Source organism: Microcaecilia unicolor, chromosome 14 (assembly GCF_901765095.1).
Source record: "Microcaecilia unicolor chromosome 14, aMicUni1.1, whole genome shotgun sequence".
Lineage (NCBI taxonomy): Eukaryota > Metazoa > Chordata > Amphibia > Gymnophiona > Siphonopidae > Microcaecilia > Microcaecilia unicolor.
The window spans coordinates 52202707-52225119 of record NC_044044.1 but is presented as its reverse complement, the minus strand read 5'-3'; the positions used below and the strand labels follow the sequence as shown (position 1 = coordinate 52225119).

The 22413-nt window shown below is 46.2% G+C and overlaps 1 protein-coding gene across 1 annotated transcript in view; it reads right to left on the bottom strand.

Annotated features, from left to right (window-relative positions):
* The window catches only part of PCP4L1 (Purkinje cell protein 4 like 1), a 72269-nt gene extending 50180 nt beyond the window's left edge, over positions 1-22089 (bottom strand). The window contains exon 1 of the mRNA XM_030188356.1: positions 21965-22089. Within this exon, the coding sequence (XP_030044216.1) occupies positions 21965-21973 (9 nt within the window). The 5' untranslated portion in view covers positions 21974-22089. The remainder of the gene's footprint in view (positions 1-21964) is intronic.
* Between the last annotated feature and the right edge of the window lie 324 nt (positions 22090-22413).

Here is a 22413-nt window from a genome sequence, read left to right as displayed (position 1 = left end):
TATCTTTTGTTCTATTATCCTCCACCCCAGCATTTATTGTTTCCCCGTACCCTAGCTCCCCAGGCACCCAAGCAGCTGCTATCTTCTGGGACCAGCCAGGTTGCTCAGCTGCATCCCTTCTACATGCTGCCGCTACTTCTCTGTGAGCAGCCGCAGCAAAAGAAGAAAAAGAAGCACCAGGCCGCAGCAGCCTTCAGGCATGCGCTGTTGGCTCTGCTGGCCCTCTGCCCCTGGAACGGAAAATTGACGTCAGCATGGGCAGAGGATGGCAGAGCAGACAGCGCATGCCTGAAGGTTGCTGCAGCCCCGCGCTTCTTTTTCTTCTTTTGTTGCAGCTGCTCACAGAGAAGCAGCAGCGGATCATCTCAGCAGAAGACTTTCCCGCTTTGGCGGGAGATGACCCGCCAAAGCAGGAGTCTCCCGCTGAATGTGGGAGACTTGGCAGGTCTGGAGGCTCCGAGTCACAGGAGGGGGGAGGAGTAGACAGGGCAGCAGTGTGCATGTTAAAGACAGAAGAGCAGGGCCAGCAACCCCCCTGCTAGCTCAGAAGTGCTGCAGCTGCACTTCCCCTGCAGGGGAAGGATAGAGAGGGAGATAGATAGAGCAGGAAAGAGAGAAGAAGGGGGCTGGCCCAGGACACAGCCACAGCATCAATCGGGTGCTGAGGAGCCTGGGCCAATCGGAAGGAGGCCCATGGGGGACTTGGAGGCAGATAGCCAATAGGGAGGCGGGAGGCAGCCTGATCCATGGATTGGTGCGAAGTTCAAGCTAATCCACATGGGACAGAAGGGGTGGCGCAGCTAGAAAGAACAACAAGCCCAGAGGCAAGCTGGGAAGAAGTAGGGCAAGCCCGGGCACAGAGAGGAAGTTGCAGGCATGCTACAAGAAGAGAGAAGAAAGAATATCAAGTCCAGGCAGGAGCGTGCTGCAAACAGAGGCAGAGAAGGGCAAGTCCAGGCAAGAAGAAGCAGCTGCAGAAGAGGATCAATTCTGAACAGGAGTATGATGCAGGCTGAACGAGAAGGACCCGCTGATGAGCCCTGAAAGAACAGAGAGAACTGGCGAGTCGAGTGAGGGGCTGGGCACCAAAGCAGACAGGAGAAAGGAGGAAGAGAAGGAGGTCTAGAGCGAGCCTGGGGCAGGAGCCGAGCAGCAGGGAAGCAGGTGAGCTGTGGCCGGGAAGAGGAGCTGTGTCACGCTGTGGGATGGTGAGCCATTGGGTGGTCCCCTGATAATGGAGACACACAGCTGAGAAGACTCCATCACCTAACCAACCATCATTCCCCGAGGGTTGAGCCCCCAGGTTCTGGCAGCCGGTTTCCCTCTTTGTGTGGGCACTTTGAGGCAAAGTGTCTAGCCTCTCCACAATGGAGACAGGGATTACCGGTGCGTCAGCGGTTTCGCTTTTCAGTAGAAAGATGGTAGCATCCCATGGGTTCTTCGGGACTGTCACTGGCTGGCGACTACTGGCCAGGGTTAACCAGGGGATGATGAAATCAAGGAGCCAAACATGATGACCGATGGAGAGAGCTCCTTTTTTGAGCCTGCTCTTGGAATCGAATATCTATTCTGGTACGTAGGGTGATTAAGTTGTCCAGGGTGGTGGGAATCTCTTGCCTGGCTAGCTCATCCTTCATATGACCTGCCAAACCTTTCCAAAAGTTCGCCACCAAGGCTTCCTAATTCCTAGCCAGGGCCAGGGTACAAAAGCGAATAGCATAAGCTCCAACCATGAGTGAACCCTGCTGAAGGTGAAGGAGATCACTAGCCACTGAAAAGGAACAACCTAGCTCATCAAACCCTAGTCAAAATCATTTTAAGAAGGCAGACAAATCCGTAAGGACTGGATCCTGTTGCTCCCAGATAGGCGAAGCCCAAGTGAGGGCTGGCTGGTCAATAGGGAGATTATGTAGGCTACCTTAATTTGTTCTGTAGAAAAAGTACCTGGTTGTAGCTCAAAATAGATCTGGTACTGATTAAGAAAGCCACAGCAGGCTCCCAGATTACCATGGTGGATACTGTTTATTTTCTCAGAATCTGCCTTTGCTAATCAGGCAGCGGAAGCAGTGGCCCGTCTCATCTCTCTAGGCAAAGTTACATATGCCCTTCAAATATCTAGCTTTCCCAACCTTGAATCTGCTCATGGCAGTTCGGTACAGATTCAGCCGTAGCTAAGTCTGTAATTAAAGAGGAACCCAGTTTTAATTAGTTAAAGAGATATAGTTTATTAGTATTAATTAGCATTGATACATTACCCAATAATGAGGATACCAGCAATTCAGTCAATCATACAGTGGAATAGAATCACATGACACATCAGCTCTCGGTGGTACTCTGTCTCTCTCCTCCATCAGCATCTGCATCTGCCTCTGCATCTCCCTCTGTATCTGCGTCTGCGTCTTACACCTCTTGGGGTGCTTCCTTTATACTATCTTAACCCAATGGATTCCAATGGGATCCAGCTTTGTCAGCAGAACTTGCTATCCCTTATCAGTTGATAAGGAACTGATAAGGGTGACTTCATTGGGTCCCAGGTTCTAACTATACACAAAAGGGGTGCAAAGCACAGCTGGCAAGATGACTTCATCGGTCACTCTGCTCTTCTCAGCTATTCTCAGCTCCCCCCCTCCCTCTGAGTACTCTCTAACTACCTACATCTACCCCTTTATCTACTTTCATTAACCCAAAACATCTTTCATGACTCTTCACCGATGCCAGTCCCAGGCATATTTATAAGAGCAAAGGACCCCCTCCCGTGCCAGCTCCCTGAGAACTCAGTTCAGCTTGTGCTACAGAAAAATGTAGATGACTTTGGATTTTTAAGAGAAGCCTAGCTCTTATTATGAGCCATTTGCTTGTAGAGGCCTAGCTCTTTAGCCTGAGCCATTGACCTGTATTTTATTGAGAGCAAGGACGGCCATATATATACAATACGGAGCTTGGATCACTGGCACAGGTGGTGGTGGTGTGGCCCAGGCTGGAGTACGTATAGCTGACTGTGTGGCGGCCCACAAGGCTGACATCCGAAAGCACACATCCTGGAGAACCCCCAAGAGTTGCTACAACTGCATCTGCTGCTGTTGGAAGGTGTAAGCCAGGTCCGGAAGAGTGGGCTTATCGGCCGAGATCATGGCTACAGCAATCTGTCATGCTCTGGGATGGTGAGCCCTTGGGTGGTCCCCTGATAATGGAGACACACAGCCGACAAGACCCTGAGATCTTCACCTAACCAACCATCGTTCCTCAAGGGTTGAGCCCCCAGGTTCAGGCGGCCAGTTGGTCTTGAAGGTAAGGCCAACAGGCTGAGAAGGTATAGGTCTCTGCGTGGGCCAGGGCAGGTGTCTAGCAGAGGAGGTCTGGATCAAGGTGTGGGTTAAGGCAGGTGGCAAGAGAAGAGGTTCAGGTCCAGATGCAGGTCAAGAAAGGCAGTGAGAGAGGAGGTCCAGGTTCAAGCGAAGGTCAAGGCAGCCAGAAAGAAAAGAGGTCCATGTCCAGGCGAATGTCAAGGCAGGCAGAAAGAGAAGGTCAAGGTCCAGGCGAAGGTCAAGGCAGGCGGCAAAAGTAGAGGTCCAGGTCCAGGCAAAGGTCAAGGCAGGCGGCAAGAGAAGAGGTCCAGGTCCAGGTAAGGTCAAGGCAGGCACGGGAAACAGCAAACCAAAAGCAACTCACAGGACCAGGGTGTCTGAGGCCGTTGCTGCAGCCCCGAGTGACAGCAAGGGCTGTTTTTAAAAGGACAGTGAATGAAGTCAGCAGGAGGGCTTCCCTACTGGCGTCACAGGGAACATCCTATAGCCCATGCTAGGCCCGCCCTGAAGATGCCGCAGAGGCAGGAAGAGGCACTCGGAGTCCGCCAGCGCAAAGGAAGCATTGCCCACCCAGGCCCAGGAAGCATCGCGACGGAGCTGAAGACATGGCACACCTGGAAGCCCGCAGCCACCTGGAGCCTGCTGTCATGAACCCGGAAGAGCGGCGCATCCCACCGACCAGCAGCACGTGGCAGGTACATGACAAACTGTAGCAATAGCAACAGAGGCCAGCCCCAGACAGAGAGCAAAACAAGGAAGAAAGAGGGACCACACTGAGGAGCGGGGACATGTTGAGAGCAGTGCAGAGCTGAATAGGGTGCAGCATGGTAAAGGCCCTGAATCCCCGAGAAGTCCGCCCTGTGCATCCCTCCATGTGTGTGTGTTTGCCTGTCCAGAGAGGGGAAGGCCGGTCATGTGACTGCCTGTCCTGTAAAGAATCCCCACAAAGAGAGATAGAGAGAGAGAGAGAGAGAGAGACAACTCCCCCCCCCCCCCCCCCCCCCGAGTGCCCAGACTGCAAAGAAACTGGTTTTGGAGTGGCTGCCAGCATGAGTGCGTGCCTGCAGGAGAATCCAGTGTATGAGTGTGCCAGTTTGAGTGCCCGCACCTAAGAAAGCCTGCCCTGGGTAAGGAGCTGTCCAGCCTAAACACTGAGCCCTGTGAGTGCCTGCAGTTAGGGGCCTGCCTTTAGGGGGTTTTGTTTAATAGTCCATCAGTTCGAGTAGTGGAGACTTTAAAAAAAAAATTATTTATATATATATATATATTTTTTTTTTTTTAAAGTTAAATCTTCCTTTAATAAGTCTCCAAGTAGCATATGGAAAGTTTTTCCTTTTTTCTTACTTTTTGCAATTTGTTTGCAGTGTCCTCACCTTGATTGAGGAAAGCACCCTGCTGGTTTTTTACGTTTCAATCTCATGTCCTGCTTGGACTATTGTGAGTTATCTGTGTTTTTATTATTTTGATTATGTATGTTTTCAAGTAACATTATAGTAATAGATTTCTCCTATTAAGGTATTCATCCAACATATATGCCATTCTTTTCTGAAAGAGATAACTGATAACAAATGACATTTTAAATAAGTATTGCCATAGAATCATTTCTGTGTGGCCGTTGTCTTGTTGAATCTTATGATTTATTTTGGTCCTTTTAATATTCTATTTTACCTTTTTTGTATATATATAATTATAACTGACATTTTAAATGTATTATAAATATATATTGCCATATAATTCTTTTTGTGAGTTTTATTGAGTGATAAAATTGTATGAGGTATTTTGTTATAATTGTTGTGAGTCCGATTCTTTATATATGTAAGTATATATGATATTTCATTATGCTAATTATTGTTTGGACTATTGTTCTTATGCTATCTAAATCAGTTATCTCTATTTCAGATAATTATCATATGCATAACAGAGAATTTATGGTTATGTCTTGTGTTATTTAAATTTGTACATAGGTTTATGCAAGTATTTATGTTTATTTCCTCGACGATATTTGATTTCTCCTTCCAAGTGTTTGATTGATTTTATATATCTGATATGGTTTCTTTTTCATTATTAATGTTTTATGATATAGTATTATACAAATATATATGTTTTTAATTGTATTTGATTTTATTTGCTTTTGTAGAGCCCCTGACGCAGCCCTTGTGGGCGAAACACAGTCTGTGTCGGGCGAATCTCTGAAAATTAAGTTTTGAACCATAATACTGATTGATCTGCTTTGTTTGTCTCCACGTTGGATTTTGCGGATCGCTTGCCATCTTGTTTCTTAGGACCAGCTGGGTAAGGAGCTGTCCAGCCTAAGCCTCAAGCCCTGTGAGTGCCTGCAGTTAGGGGCCTGCCTTTAGGGGGGTTTGTTTAATAGTCCATCAGTTCGAGTAGTGGCTGTAGAATGGGTAAAAAGGGAAACAATAAAAGAAAAAGGGGTATGGTTTGGGAGGGGTAGATAGAAATTTCCCTCACTTATCTTTTTTTTTTTTTTTTTTAAATTTAGTTAGTCCACAAGTCTCTTTTCCAAAGAAAATTACTGAGTCTAGGGGGCACACACACTGAGTACAGGGAGACAGGGTTTTACTTTTTTGAGTTCTTTCGAGTTAGGATAGTAGGTACCCTGAAGTTCCTGAGCCGGTGAGTTGACCACGCCAACCGAGGAAACTTGGACGTGGAGACGACCAAGGTACCCAATGCAAGACAGTGGCGATGCTAGCAAAGAACTGATATACCGGTAATATCACGGTGTGCACACAAATTGATCCCTAAAAGAAAAAACACTCACTGTAACACACTTATCTGATGGAAACCTGGGCGTATGTGAATCTGTTGAAACTTGTAAGAGAAAATTTAGACGGGGACAAAGGGCCTGGTCCCTGGGGAACAGAACTGAAATTACATTAACTGTGAATATTTATCCTTGAAGTATTTATTGTAGAGTGACCGAGTTTTAGTAGCAGAGGTAGTGAAGAAGCAAAGTAACAATTGAGTTTGTGCACATGTTTGAGATGTTTTGCATTATCACAGAAGTTGGATTGGGGTCTTGGTCATTTTTATTGTAAATTTGAATACCTTATTGCCTTTGTAATTTATTGCGAAGTATTTAACACCTTGTGCTATCGCTATTTAATACCATCAAAATTAACAATTGGTACTAACTTAAAGAAGCATATCCAAGTGTTTCTATTTATTTTACTATTTAATAAAATATTTAATATTTTTCTTGTCAAATCCCTTGGCTGTGTGGAGCTTATTTGGGAACCCTACTTGAAACCGTGAGATTTCTATCTATTTTTATCTATTCATTTGTTTGTCGTAATTACCCACTCCACCACTAGGGGGTATACAATATTTTTTCATCAAAGGCAAAGTAATCTGTGTGGGGTTGCGAGGGTCACAGGAAGCATGATGGAGAATAAGTATTGTTACCAGACAGCCGGTTCTCAACACTGCCTCAGGCCTCTGGTATTGTACAGAGGGCAGGAGGGAGAGAGCCAGCAAAGATGAAGGAGAGAGAAAGTAGAGATAAGAAAAAGGAGAAAGGATGCAGAACAAGTGATTTAAAAAATGAGGACACAGAGAAGATGACAGGGGAGAGAAAGAGCAGAGAAGGTGATGGGGAGAGAGGAGAAAAAGAGCAGGGAAGGTGATAAAAAGAGAATTGATTTATTTGTATTTATTTTCAGCACTTGGTATGCTGCAAGTGATCCCTGAGGCGACTATGCGGTTTACAATTTCTATTACAGGTATTTTGCACTGTCCCTAATGGGCTAACAATCAAAGTTATATATTGTACCTGGGGCAATGGAGGGCTAAGTGACTAAGGGTCACAGGGAGCTGCAGAGGAGAAGGGGAAAGAAAGAGCAGGGCAGCTGATAAAAGAGGATGCAGAGAAGATGAAAGTGAAAGAGGGAAGGCGATGAGGCGAGAGGGAGCATAGAAGGACATTGAGAGAAGATGCAGAGAAAAATGACAGGGAGGCAGTGGCGTACCAAGGGGGGGCGGTGGGGGCGGTCCGCCCCGGGTGCACACCGCTGGGGGGTGCCGCGGCGCGCGCCTGTCAGCTGAGTTCGCTAACTTCGCTGCAGCTCCCTCTGTCCCGGAACAGGTTACTTCCTGTTCCGGCCGGGGCAGAGGGAGCTGCAGCGAAGTTAGCGAACTCAGCTGACAGGCGCGCGCCGCGGCACCCCCCAGCGGTGTGCACCGGGGGGGGGTGTCATTTCACCGGGGGGGGGGGGCGCATCGGCGATCCTCCCCGGGTGTCTTGCTGGTTAGGATCGCCACTGCAGGGAGGACCAGGTGATGGGGATAAATAAGGGGAAGAAAGGCTAGATCAGGTTGGCTTGGAACTGCAGATTGTAAATGGTGAAGCAGAAATTGGTAGTAGGGGGATGAACAGGCATTAGAAGGAAAGAGAAAAGTGAAAAGGCCTTTGGAGGGATAAAGGTGTGCAGGCACTGAAGTGGAGAGAAATCAGAAAAAGTAACATAGGAAATGACAGCAGATTTATGCTGAGCTGTATCTACTGATCACCACTTTGGGTGAATCTTTTCACAAAGGGTGGTTAATAAATCCCAATAAAGACCAGCCTGTGCTGGGTTGTACCTGCATCTCCAGGCATGTTATCTCCCCTCTGTCTCTTTAGGTTATAACTGATGCCCGGTGCAGTCTACTGAGACCTAGAAGTCCCTGAGCCAATCACAACACGTTTAGCCGAGCTAAACGCGCTGTGATTGGCTCAGAGACTTCCAGGTCTCTCAGCTGAGTGAGCCACTGCCAAAAAAGACGTTTTTATTATTGCAGGAGGGAATGACGGCCAAAATGGATGTTTTTTTTGGATGGACGTCCTCAACTGCACTGTCCTCTGTCGAGCCACATCGGAGTGGGTGAGCAGCGCGGCGTCTTCGGGCGGCACAGGGAGGCGTGTTTGGCATGCGCAGAGCAGCCAGCATAACGCTTGGCTGCTCTGCGCATGCTCCACCGGCCAACTGGCCGACTGTTTAACGGCAGAATAGAGAATGCAAGTGAGCTACAACGAGCAGCTCATTTGCATTCCTATTCCTTGATGCATTCCCGTTCATTACCGATTCACTAAGGGAATCGGTAAGGAAAGGGCTTTAACGAGTCTTTAGTGCATCTTGCCCTTAGTTCTATAGCCTCTCCATTTTTGAAAAGTGCTGTTTTGTTCCCTACTATATTTCAAGAATTTAAATACCCCCTAGTCCTTTACTCTTTCGAAAAATACTAGGACTAGGAGATGAAGTGACGTCACGCTGCCTAATGGCTGCCTAGTTTCATAGCTCTGTTGCATCAGCCTCCATCCGATTTGAAGAGTGGGGGTTTATCCCTGTTTGAGCTCACAGCGGGTTCGCCGTCTCGTTTAAGCAGCAAGAATCGGGCAAATGTCGGTGGCAAGGAAGGAAAACGTGAGGCAGCCGGCCAAGTCATCTGGTAAGGCTCCGCGCTGCCACGTTTCCCCTGCACAATCAGACTCGGATTCAGCTATGTCATCGGCGGAGGTCGGTTCCGCGGGGCAAGTACAGGCTTTTCCCAAGGACTTGGTTCAAACGTTGGCGGACATACGGGAATATATTAAAGTCTCCAAAGAAGAAATATTAGATCGCATCGACGTCATTAGTGTGGACCTCCGGGAGCTGGGAGGTCTTGTTGAAGAGTTAGAGACTCGTGTCGAGGGCCACGAAGACATTTTGAGTAGCACAGAATCGCGCTTAAATAAGATTACTGCTGCTTTTGATGACCTACAATACAAGATGGACGATCTAGAAAACCGTGGGAGAAGGAACAATCTCCGACTGCGGGGTGTTCCTGAGGTGGGGGACAAGGAAGATGTCTCTACCATAGCAAAAGTGATCTGTGGCAAATTGCTGGGTACTGAGGAGATGGTAATAGAGAGGCCGCATCGGGCGCTTGGAAAACCAGCTGCTAATAGACTGCGAGACATAATTGTGCGCATTGCCGCTTTTCCTGTCAAGGAAGAAATAATGCATAAGGCGCGCCAGACGCCTGTGCTGGAATACAATGAAGCCAGGATTACAATATATCAAGACTTGTCTCAGTATACTTTAAATCAGCGGCGGGCAATGAAGCCCACATTGGAGGTTTTAGCTCAGCAGATCCCCTATAGATGGGCTTTCCCCTTCGCGCTGTGTTCTACTGCAGGGGGAAGTAGCACCGGCATCGTACGCTTGCGGAGGTGTGGAAGACTTTGCAGGATACAGGAGTGACCTCTGCAGCAGCACCAGTGGTTGATCCGATCCAGAGTGTCAGGGCAAAAGTTCAGCGTTGGAAGCGAGTGGAGGGGAAAGCCAAGAAAGCTGGGATTGACACTTGAAAAATTTAGTGGACTACTAACTAAGTAAAGTAGAAGCAGTTTTCAAAGTAATTTTGATTTATCTAGGAAGTTGACCGTTACTTATCTTGTAATAATTACGAGTAATTTTAGGTCATATGTGGGAGGTCTTAGAGAGGAAGGATGGGTGTAAGTTTGTAAGGTGGGAAGGGGGTGTATATGTGTCAGGTGGGGGGGTGGCGGGTGCGTGGACTGGGTGCTGTTGGGACTTGGGTGATGTGCTTCTTTCTGTATTCCCAGGCGGGGTTAGATGGGGAATACGAATGTCAAGGGGGGGAAACTAGCCTGGTGATAGATGTCGAGTGGGGGGGTGAGGGGGGTTTATGTGCGGCTGTGTGGCAAGGGGTTGGGGATGCGGGGGTGCTCCCAAGATGTGAAGCGTGGAATTTGTGTTTGCCAGACAGAGTCTTGTTATGATGAGTGACCTAAAATTTTTGTCTTATAATGTGAAGGGTCTAAACTCGCCGCAGAAACGCCAGAAGTTGTTTAAAGAACTAACACATTTTCAACCTCAGGTGGTATTTCTCCAGGAGACACGTTTGAAAAGAGAGCATGAAAACTTTTTATCATATCCTCAATACCCATATGTTTTTTGTGCATCTGCACTAGATGGGTCAAAGAAACAGGGGGTGGCTATAATGCTTCATTCATTGCTACAGTTTCAAGTGGTGAGAGTAAAGCGTGATAGGGATGGGCGATTTTTGCTACTAAGTGTGCTATTCGGAGAAGTGGGGGTAACAATGGCTTCGATCTATGGTCCAAATGAAGCGCAGGAGGGATTCCTGACTAAATTGGTGGGACATTTTCTTACCTGCCCTCAGGGGAAATTTATAATAAGGGGGGACTTCAATGCTACAATGCATCCAGCGTTGGACAGATCTGGTTCGCCTTTGGGAGTGGATGTTACGCCTTCCCAATCTTTGGCCAAGTTTGTTGGGGACCTGGGTATAACTGACGTGTGGAGGGTTTCCCACCCGGGGGTTCAGGATTATTTATTTTACTCCCATTCTCACAATACTTATTCCCGTATTGATTATATTTTTGTGGATGTATCTTTGACCCATGGAGGATAGTCATCAGATATTGGTACTCCGACCATCTCGGATCACGCACCAATTTGGGTTGGTCTCCCTTCACTTAGTGGAGAGGAGAGGGAGAGAAGATGGTCTTTAAATACCACTTTGCTAAAAGAAGAAATCAAACAAAATAAAACATGGAAAAGAAAATAAGATGATACCTTTTTTATTGGACATAACTTAATACATTTCTTGATATGGGAATGTATTAAGTTATGTCCAATAAAAAAGGTATCATCTTATTTTCTTTTCCATGTTTTATTTTGTTTGATTTCTATTGATAACCTTAAGAGTGGACTAACATGGCTACCACACTCCTCTACTAAAAGAAGAAGAAATCCTAGCAGGGTACAGAAAGGTTCTTAAAAATTACTTAGAGCTTAATGTTGACTCAGTGCCCTCTTTGGGAGTTGTCTGGGACACGTTAAAGGCGGTATCGAAGGGTTTCTTCCTTCAAAAGGCTAGTTTTAGAGCTAGGAAGCAAGGGCTGAGGTGGCTCAGTGTTTAACACAATTGAATCATTTATCAGAAGAACATAAATCTTCTCACTCTGTTAAGACCTTGAGGGAAATTCAGGCGCTTCGTTTGAGGCTGGACCAGATCTACTCGGACCAGTTGAAGTTCCTTCAAGAGCAGCAGAGGTACTCACACTTTGTCTTTAGTAATAAGCCGAGTAGGGCCTTGGCAGTTAAATTGAAGCAGTCTAGGGTTGATAGGACTATTCTTAAATTAAGAGAAGGGAAAAGGTAGGATGGTAACTAAATCAAAGCAGATACGGGAAAAGTTTCAGTCTTTTTACCAATCTCTCTACACCTCGGACACCTGTTTAGATCCAGACGCGACACAGAAATTTCTGTCGGCATGCTCTTTCCCTACTCTCACAATCGCGCAGAGGGAAGCGTTAGAGGGGCGTGTAACAGTAGAAGAGGTTTTGGGGGTGATAAAGGCTCTCCCAACCGGGAAGTCACCGGGTCTGGACGGGCTACCTAATGACTTTTACAAGACATTTCAGGGGGAATTGGCTCCCATTTTGGTTGAGATTATTAATGAGATCTTAAGGGAAAGTGAGTTCTCTTCTTCTATGATGGAGGCTTGGATAGCGGTTATCTCCAAACCGGGCTAGGATACGACTGTTTGTGCTTCTTATCGTCCCATCTTGATATTAAATGCGGATATAAAAATTTTGGCAAAGGTTTTGATCAACCGTCTTGCAAAAGTTATGCCTCAGTTGATTCACTCAGATCAGACGTGCTTTATTCCTCATAGACAAGCTATGGACAATGTTCGCCGAATGATTAATTTGATTCACATTTCAAAGAAATGGAATCTTCCTGTTTGTTTACTGGAATTAGATGCTGAAAAGGCATTTGACAGAGTACATTGGCCTTTCATGTTTCAAGTGTTGGATCGTTTCAGAATTGGATCAGGTTTTTGTAAATGGATAAAGGCTTTATATACTGCACCAAGGGCATGTGTTCGGGTAAATGGGGGTAATTCAACGATGTTTTCTTTGTCCCATGGCACTCGACAGGGATGCCCTTTATCGCCATTGTTGTTTGCTTTGGTTATGGAGCCCCTTGCAATGTACATTTGGTCAGATCCGGACATAACAGGTATTCAGGTTGGTAACAGGGAATATAAGCTAGCACTTTTTGCAGACGATGTGCTTCTATCTTTGACAAAACCATTAATTTCACTACCTAACCTGATGAAAGGACTGTTGTTATACTCAGCAGTTTCAGGTTTCAAGTTAAATGTGAGTCAGAGGCTCTAGCGACTGGCATCACCCGTCCGGTCTTGGAGTCACTTCAGGAGTCTTTCTCTTTTAAATGGATAACGAAGGGCATAGCCTATTTGGGGGTCACGATTACCCATAATATATCTGAGTTGTTTTTAGCTAATTATCCACCCCTTTTGAGGGCTATCTACAGGGACTTAGAGAAGTGGGATATGACCGATTTGTCTTGGCTGGGTAGAATTGCAGTATTGAAGATGAATATCATGCTACGTTTGATGTACCTCTTCCAAGTTCTTCCAATTATGGTATCTAGGGGTTCCTCTCGGGAGTGCAAAATAAATTGGTTCGATTTATTTGGGCTAATAAGCGTCCTCGATTGCCAAGAGCTTTATTATATAAGGATTGGAGGAAGGGGGGGGGGTCTTGGTATCCCGAATGTTGTGTGGTATTATAGGGTGGCTCAAGCGTGAGCGGCTTTTGAGTGGTATCATGATCAATCACATAAGTTATGGGCGAAGTTAGAGGAAGCTGAGGTTGGTTCTCGTCCACTTCAGGCAATGATGTGGTTTCCAAGTATGCATCGGTCTTTGGAAATGGGTTTGTGTCCTTCGATCTATTCCACATTATTTTATTGGGATGGACTATTCGATAGGCCGGAAGCAGTGTTATCCAAGTTGTCGCGATAGCGAACAACCCACTCTTTATTCCTGGTGTCTCTCCGGGGCCTTTTTATCAGTGGGGGTCTCTGGGTTTGGTCTCTTGGGGTCTAATGAGTTGTTTGCATACTCTCAGTTGCGGCATTTTCTTACCTCAAAGGACATTTGGGCTACTATAGGGAGGGAGAATACGTTCCTGGAGGACCTCTGCGTGGATTCCAAAACTACAAGGGGTCTTATCACATGTTTGTATTCCTTTTTGCGTGGCCAATTGGGTCCCAATCATGATCATAGGGAGAGGTGGCACAAGGAACTAGGGGTGGTTATAGATGAAGGCGATTGGTCCCTTTTTGAGAATAATTGGTCTAAAATCTCTATTTTTGTACCATTTCAGGAGAATGTGGTAAAAGTGCTCTACCAATGGTATTTGACTCCGGCTAGGCGTCATCATATGTTTCCTGGAATTTCATCAGAGTGTTGGCGTGGCTGTGGTCAAAAGGGTACGATAGGGCATATTTGGTGGGTCTGCATTAAAATCAGGGCATATTGGAAAGCCATACAATGTAGGTTGCAGCATTGGATCCAAAGACCTAGTAAGTGGTCCCCTGAGTTTTTTATATTCACTAAGAAACCTCCAGGCCTTACTGAGGCGCAGGCGTTGCTAGTCAGGCAAGCAATGGTGGCGGCGAGAGTAGTGCTCGCTGGGCATTGGAAATCCAGGGCGGTCCCACCTTTGACGAAATGACTAAATAAACTCTGGTTCATCTGTGAAATGGAGAGGGTTCGAGCAGTTCGAGGCCACACGGAGGCGAAATGGGAGGCAATATGGAAGCCCTTTTTGAAACGTTACGCATGCGGGGGGGGGGAGGCTTAGAGGTGGGAGTTTGGGTAGGGGATGGGTGGGGGTGGGGGGAGATGGGGTTTGGATTTTATAAAATCTTTTTAAAAATGGGGTCAAGTCTTGAGCTCTCATTGGAATCTAAATTCTTGTTGTTGTTAAGGTGCGTAGAGGTATTTGCCTGGAGTCCTCGTAGAGGCTACTTTGTTAGATTTCTAATGTTAGAAGTAAGTTGTTATTGAATGAGTAGTATCCATTGTACTGGAATTTTGATGTGACTAATAAAGACTTCTGGTAAATTAAAAAAAATACTAGGACTAGGGGGCACACAATGAAGCTACTAAGTAGTACATTTAAAACAAATTGGAGAAAATATTTCTTCACTCTATCTGTAATTAAACTCTGGAAACCAGAGAATGTGGTAAAAGCAGTTAGCTTAGCAGGGTTTAAAAATGGTTTGGCTCAAGAAAAGTCCATAAGCCATTATTAAGATGGACTTGGGGAAAATCCACTGCTTATTTCTAGGATAAGCAGCATAAAATCTGTTTTACTCTTTTGAGATCTTGTCAGGTACTTGTGACCTGGGTTGGCTACTGTTGGAAACAGGATACTAGTCTTGATGGACCTTCGGTCTGTTCCAGTATGGCAACGCTTATGTTATGTTCCTGCCACAGCCCCCATCACCACATGCTGCCACAACCACAAGGGTCAGAGTCAGCAGCTGTGCTCTTGGGTGATAGGTAAGATACACCATCAGCTGTTAAGTCAACTTCACCTTACTTAGCACCCCAAATCTGCCTTCTACTCCTTCACCTATTCCCAGAAATACTTCAGGAGCATCACTGGTGGTCAGGGCTCTCGGGCAAGTTTTTGGGGAGGCCTGACCTCCCCAAACCAGGTAGGGCACCATCTGTGAGGCAGGGCAGGAATGAGGTGCACTGACAGAGCCTCAGAAATGCAGAACTTAACACAGAACCCTGTGTATTTATTTATTTATTTGTTACATTTGTACCCCGCGCTTTCCCACTCATGGCAGGCTCAATGCGGCTTACATGGGGCAATGGAGGGTTAAGTGACTTGCCCAGAGTCACAAGGAGCTGCCTGTGCCTGAAGTGGGAATCAAACTCAGTTCCCCAGGACCAGAGTCCACCACCCTAACCACTAGGCCACTCCTCCACTCCTGCCTGTCTCTAATCTTGAGTTTCACAAGCTCAAATAATCACCAAAATAAATTTAGAAATGTGAATGGAAATTTTTCCTGTCTCCGTTCCAGTTACTTAGCCTCACATACCATGTACATATTGGTCAGAGACTCGGGGAAATGCCAAGTTTGCTCAAGCAACTCTCTCCCCCCCCCCCCCCTCCCTCTCTCTCTCTCTCTCACTGCAGCCATCTCCAGCTGTGCTGGGTACAGGTGTGGATCAGGCAATTATCCTGGCCTATGGGGTTACAGTGGTTAAGAATGAAGCATATTGGGGGAGAGGTGCATAATAGCTTACAAGTGGTAACTGTTACAGCGCTTCCACCTGTGCACATTGACAGCTCTGCCTGATGGACTCGGCTTTTAAATCCCAGTGTACCATCGCATTGCCACAGAACTGCAGAAACATGTGTCGGGCTGAAGCTCTCCTATGGCTGGCCATGGGCCAGCAGCAACCTCCTCCCCCAAAGCCAGATCTGCAAAGCAGCTGCATCGCTCTGGATCTGCATGCTGAACAGAATCAAAACACATTCATATTTGTTGGTGACATGGTGACAGCATTGTCAGTGTTCAGAATACACAAGCTAGAGAGGGGAGCAACACACACACACACACACACGTTTTGGCTGGTGCTATGAAGACAATGTTCAGAGCCACGGTGGGGGGGGGGGGGGAGAAAAGTGACATGTTAATGGTCAGAGTAAGGGTTCATGGTTGTAGGATTCTGAGGGGAGCCACTGCCAGGCAATGTGATTCCAGGGAGGTCATTGCAAAGGACTCAATGGGACATGTTTTGCGGAAAGCCAGTGATATAAATAAGGGGGGAAATGCACAGGGAGTGCACACAAAGACGGGGCACCAGATTCCAGCACGAATTAGCAGAAGAGCACTGCCAGGTCGCTCTACAAGTAAAACAAATGACCTTCCACACACACACACTGGTACCTGTTGGCTACGAAGCCCTTGATATTATCACAAGCCAAGAAACCTGCTTTTTAAGGAACTGACCTATGTCTTGCTGCACATAATCAGGACACACGGTTGTCCTGTTTTTTAAAAATCTGGCCATACATAGAATAATACATTTGCCCTTGTGAGAATAATGATAATTAGTTATAGCTGTAACCTGACAGGCATTATAACACCAGATAACTAAGACAGTTCTGGTAGAAGCATTTCACATTCCTAAGTGGCAAGTAGTCCAGCAAGGGGTCTTCAGGTTCCAAGCAGGACACCCCTGGCTTCCTTTCGCTATCTCAGCTACAGGAGTGCTCTCATGGATTCATCGGAGAACCCCACACACTAAGATTAGGTACACCCACTTTTCTGTCAGTCTAGCACAGAGAAAGGGTATCTGGTTACAATAATGGCTCTTCTGTTCCAAATTATATCTACTACATTTTCTGCCAAGTCATGACAGATTCCTGACCTTTTATCTCTGGAACATTTTTGAACACGTTTCTTTTTCCCCGTTGAAGCAAAGTGGAAGCCCCCTCCCCCTACTGACCCCATACCTATTATTTATCCTAGAAAATTATTACAGCAAATACATTTGACGGTGTCCTTTTCGAAAACGTTTTACGAACAAGAACGGGCACAGCCTGAAAAAACCACTCCGTCCTGACCCAAGAAATGTTACATTTATCGCACATTTGTAGATCTTGTGAGCATCCTTCATCAGCAGTGTTGACCTTGAAATATTTAGAGCTCCCTCCAGCCTAGCAGAGAGGAAAAAGCTCCCCCCAGAATTTCCTGTATCTGCCCAACTAAAGTTGCTTTCCCCCCCCCCATCATGGTGGTGTTTGATGAAGCTTTTGCAAAGGGGACAGCCTGTATTCTGAGTCAGTGAGCATCTGGTCACTAACACATCCAGCCAGCAGGAAGGAGCAAATCTTTGCAGGTTCCAGTTGTGTTTGAAAGTGAGGTGTGCAGCCTTCTTGAAATAACACCAGCTCTCAGGCCAACAAGAGCTCCAGGAAAAACATTAGGAAAAAGTAAAAGTGTACATTTCAAAATTTTCGGACTACTTAGCACGTTGTCTTTTTTTCCCCCTCCCTGCAATTTTTTTGTCTGCTTTGTTTTTGTATTGTATGGAGCTGTGGTTTCAGAACTTCTCCTGGAGACCTCACAGTTGCGTTTTCAGGATCTCAACTTGCACACACTGCAGCCCCGGCCGGTATGGTTTGGGAAGCCCTGGCATGAAGGTTTCACAAATGGATCAGGCTTTCTCCAACTGTGAAACAGACCCCAGCTGTTAGGCCAGGTGGGGGGGAGGTGAAAGGGTTTATGGTTTATTGAATTTACTATATCGCCTTTCCTGACCATGTTAACAAGGCAGCGTACAGACTAAAACAGAATAGAAAGAACACCATTTATTTATTAGGAAAGGGAAACTTGAAAAGGCAAGAAATACTAACCATTCCATGAATCTGTTACAGCAGAACTAGATTTCAAACATTAACTAGTAGTCTAATTTGTTGCCACACTGAATCAAAAGCCTTATTAAACAAAAGTGGGGTCCAATACAATCTTAAATTGTTTTTAAAAAGAGAATTCTAACCAAACTGAGGTCAGAAGGGTGATCCAGGATATGAGTGCAGTACAATAAAAAGCACAATGATTCTAAGACTTAAAGTAAAGAAAAGCCACATAAGTGTTGTAGAAAATTAATCTATAAGGTCACTTGATAGGTGTCAGACCAAGCTTTGTTTGAGATTTTGGAACTTCAAGTCCCAGCGGCAGTGGAGGTAAAACCAGGCCTGGCTCAGCCTGTCACTGAAGACCTGGAGCCTGAAGCTTGCAGACAAACCTATCAGTCAGACTCTGTAAAGAGAAATCACTCCAGAATTTCAACACAGGGCCCTCATCACAGTCAGAAACACAGAATCAGCTGACAACTAAAGACCCACAGGTCCATCCAGTTTCAACCCATCTTCTGTAGCCACTGCACTAAAGGACACCCTATTCAGCCCTCCTCACTTATAAGGCTCCTCCTTGCTTGTCTTATGCCTTCGTCAGCACCAATATGGCCTCCACAGCCTTTCTACAGGCAGCCCGCTTGGGATGGGAAGTAAAGGATAACTGAGAAGCCTCCCATGTTTATGGAGCCCTGCACTTTAAAGAGACGGAACATAAGAGCAGTGGCGTACCAAGGGGGGGCGGTGGGGGCGGTCCGCCCCAGGTGCATGCTGCTGGGGGGGTGCCGCGCACCTGTCAGCTCTTCATTTTCATGCTCCCTTTGCCCTGGAACAGGTTACTTCCTGTTCCAGGGCAGAGGGAGCATGAAAACAAAGAGCCGGCAGGCGCGTGGCACCCAGCGGCGTGCACCCGGGGGGTCTTTCACCGGGGATCGGGGGTTCTTTTGCCAGGGGGGCGTCACGCTGTTCCGGGGGGTGCTGCACCCGGGGGGCAGGGTGCATCGGCGATCCGCCCCAGGTGTCAGCCCCCCTAGGAATGCCACTGCATAAGAGCATAAGAATAGCAATACTGGGTCAGACCAGTGGTCCATCTAGTCCAGTATCCTGCTTCCAACAGGGGCCAATCCAGGTCACAGGTACCTGACAGAAACCCAATTAATAGTAACATTCCATGCTACCAATTCCAGGGCAAGCAGTGGCTTCCCCATGTCCATCTCAATAACAGACTATGGACTTTTCCTCCAGAAACTTGTCCAAACCTTTTTAAACCTAGGTAGCTGACCGCTATTACCACATCCTCCATAAGCAAGTTTGAGAGCTTAACTATTGTTTGAGTGGGAAAAAAATCATCCTATTTGTTTTAAAAGTATTTCCCTGTAATTTCATTGAGTGTCCATTGGTCTTTGTACTTTTTAAAAGAGTGAAAAATTGATTCACTTTTACCTGTTCAACACCAGTCAGGATTTTATAGACCTCCTGAAGCCCTTTCTGTCTGCTGTAATAAAGAAAACGCATGTAGGACTGAAACATTGGTAAGAACTGTGTGTGTTCTGTTAAAAATGTATGAGAAATTTAGGATGGTGCTGTTTACAATATGGTTTGTTTGTCTGTCTGTCACAGGAGCTGTCCAGAGAATGGTGCTGAACAGAAGTGACCTGCTCCTGTTGAGCTATGCATTCAAATACACTTACATATATTAAATCATTCTTCATAAAGAAAACTTCAGAACATTACTGTCACCTTCCGCCATGCAATAAACACCCTTTAGTAAGTAAGCCCTGCTTTGTTGCCCATTCCCATCATTTTGAGGTGCTGGGCCTTGTTTTTATTTGAAGTCTGTGTCCATTAGATCCTTCCTCTGAGCAGGTGAAGGAAGGTGTGACAGGAAGGCAGCACTGCATAGGCTGAAAGGATGTCAGAAACTGGAAACAGAGAGAAGCAGAGAGAGACCTGGATCCACATCTGAGCGTAGGAACACCCCTAGCTCTGAGCACAAGGAGACCCCGACCCATAGCTCTGCTGCTAAAGTGCCTTTACTATCCTTCCTCCTCACCTCTGAAGCCAACTTTCTCCTGACACACAAAATTCACTTTTACTGTCTGTTTTCATACATGAATGAAAAACTAAAATGTTTCAATAAGCTTTTATCCTTGAACAGTATAATCTCTTCCTACAACAGAGGAGAGTGATAAATGACACTGATTGGAGAGGAGGGTGATTAGTAGGGTGCCTCAAGAGTCAGTTCAGTTCCATAGCTTTACAAAGGGTACTGCAAAGGATCTGCAAATGATTGCCTTTTTGCAGAGAATACAAATTTCTGCAAGAGCGAGGATGCTGCTGAGAGAGTAGACTGAGAAACCCTGAACACTTGAGTGCTTGACAGTCAAGTTTCAATGCCTACCAAATGCAGGGTCATATACCCAGTATGCAGATATCCAAGGGAGTGGTACATGATGGGTGAGATGCTGATATGCACAAAGCTAGACAGACACTTTTGAGGGATCATATCTGCTAATAGTACATCAAGGTGATGGACAGTCAGAGGGATGCTGGGATGTATAGAGGGAGTAACTACCAGTGGGGGGGGGGGGGGGGAAAGGTGATAATGTCTCTGTACAGGTCTCTGTTGAGACCTCACCCGGCATAGTGCATCCAGTTCAGGAGGATATACTTTTTAGGGAACATAGATAGGAAATTGGTAGTCCAGAGTCTGAGCTGAGGTTCATTGCTTATTTCTATCCAGTCTCCTACCCTTTTCCTCACCGCCAAGTTTGACTTAGCTTTTAAGTCTTAGCACATACATTTCCTGTGCTCTAAAGATCTGAGGCTTCCTTTAGTGTCCTATTGAGATAAGTCTCTTAGGGAAAGAATTCCTATCCTGCATCTCCTGGCATTCCCTATTCTCTTCCACTTATTGCCATAGAAAAATCCATAAAACATAGCTTTCGGTCCTTTCAAGATACTCACCGGCTCTTTGCTGTTCAATTAATGCAAAAATAAAGAGACAGAACTTGGCATCCAATACTATCCCACTTCTTATGGGGCCACACAAGAATTACCCAGAAAGGACGATTCACATCAGCTTTTGAGACCACATAGCTAATGCAGCTTTTCCACTGTGGAGCAGGCAGAGCCTGGTGGGTGGGTGGGTGGGTGGGTAGGGGGGCATGGGCACCAGCACTGAGAACGATGGCCACATCAGATACAGACCTCCCCTCCCAATCCTTTTAGATTCAAGAAATATTTTGGGGCCTTTCATTTTATCCCTCTATTGCTGATGTAAATAAATAAAATACTGAAAGACAAGAATCATATACAGTAAAGTCTCAATTATCCAAACTAAACGGGACCAACCTGTTATTGGATAAATGAAAAGTCAGATAATATGGAAAACAATGGGAACTCCTCAAACAATGCAGAAACAAAGGCAGTAAAAGCAGGGTCCCAGCTCAAAATGCTGGTAAAAGTGGGATCCAGGGTTCGGAAATGGAAAGAGATGCCACATGACATCACCGGGGGGTCTGTTGGATATGCCAGATGGTCAGATCAGCGAAGGTTGGATAATCGAGACTGTACTGTAGTACAGAAATCTGGTTGCATCATGTCCACTGAAATGTTCATGAAATTAGTATCTGGGTTTTGGACCAATTCTTTTACTGAGGCTGCAGCTGTAAAAATCATTTTTTTTCTGATGCCCCCTCCCCCCACACACATACTTCTCTATCCCAGTCCCTCTGTCCCCTGTTCTCCTCTCCCATTATTCCCATCAGCAAGCCCCTTTTCCCAATCCCACTGCCACCACCAAAGGGAAAACAACAACAAAAAGCAAAATTTAAAAAATTCCACATTTTATAATTGTAGGACTTTGGCCCCATCACCAAAGTCTTGACCCAGGCAACTGATTTTAGCAGAATCTGTCTCACCTTCCTCCACCCTTCTCACCAAGTTACTGCTTGATCTTTCCCCCATTTTTCTTTCCTTCAAACTTTAGATTTAAATTGAGAGCAAATATAACAAGCTGAATTAACTTTGGGCACATGCAGCTCCTGTTCAAGTGATACAAGGAAGTCAAAATGCTTTGGGGTAAAAAGTGTAAAGTCAGGGAGTCGAACCAGTTATCCCATTACCTCTGCAGATTTCTGAAAAATCAGCCTCCCCCCCCTCTCTCTCTTTCCTAATCTTTTCCCTCCGTTAACATGTTTTCAGTTTAAGTTACCCCCTTCCCATTTTACTAGGTGCTTTGCATCTCAAACCCGTCAGATCCCCGTTATTCATCCTTGAGTAACCTTACCAGGGTGAGCACTGGGGAAGGGATAACAACCCAGGAGGACCACAAATCAAAAAAGAAAACCCCAACCCTCACCTCACTCATGGTGCCAGGCTCTAATTGCTGTGCAGGTCACGGAGGCTCCGATCTCCTTCTCAGGTGTCTGATCCTTTTTCTCTGACTTTCCCTGAGTGCAGACTCTCTCTCTCTCCTTCAATCCAGCTCTCGCTTTCCTCCTTTGCTCTCTCTCCCTTTATAGCATCTCCCTGGAGCCGGAGCTCGGACGGGCTGAGTGACAGCTGCGGGCAGCCTACTGCAACCGGCTCCAGCGTTTGCTGCATTGTTTCCAAAAAAGGCAGAGCAGAGAGAGGTAGCTCCAGAAAGCGAGAGTAAACAGGGATCTAGAGAGAAGAGAGAATCCAGAGGCAGCCCTGAGCATAGGGAGACCCTGAGATTCCAATCCCAGCACTGAGCACAGGGAGACCCCGAGCCCAGGCCGGGGCACAAGGAGGCCCTGATGTCAGCTCTGAACAATGGGAGACTGT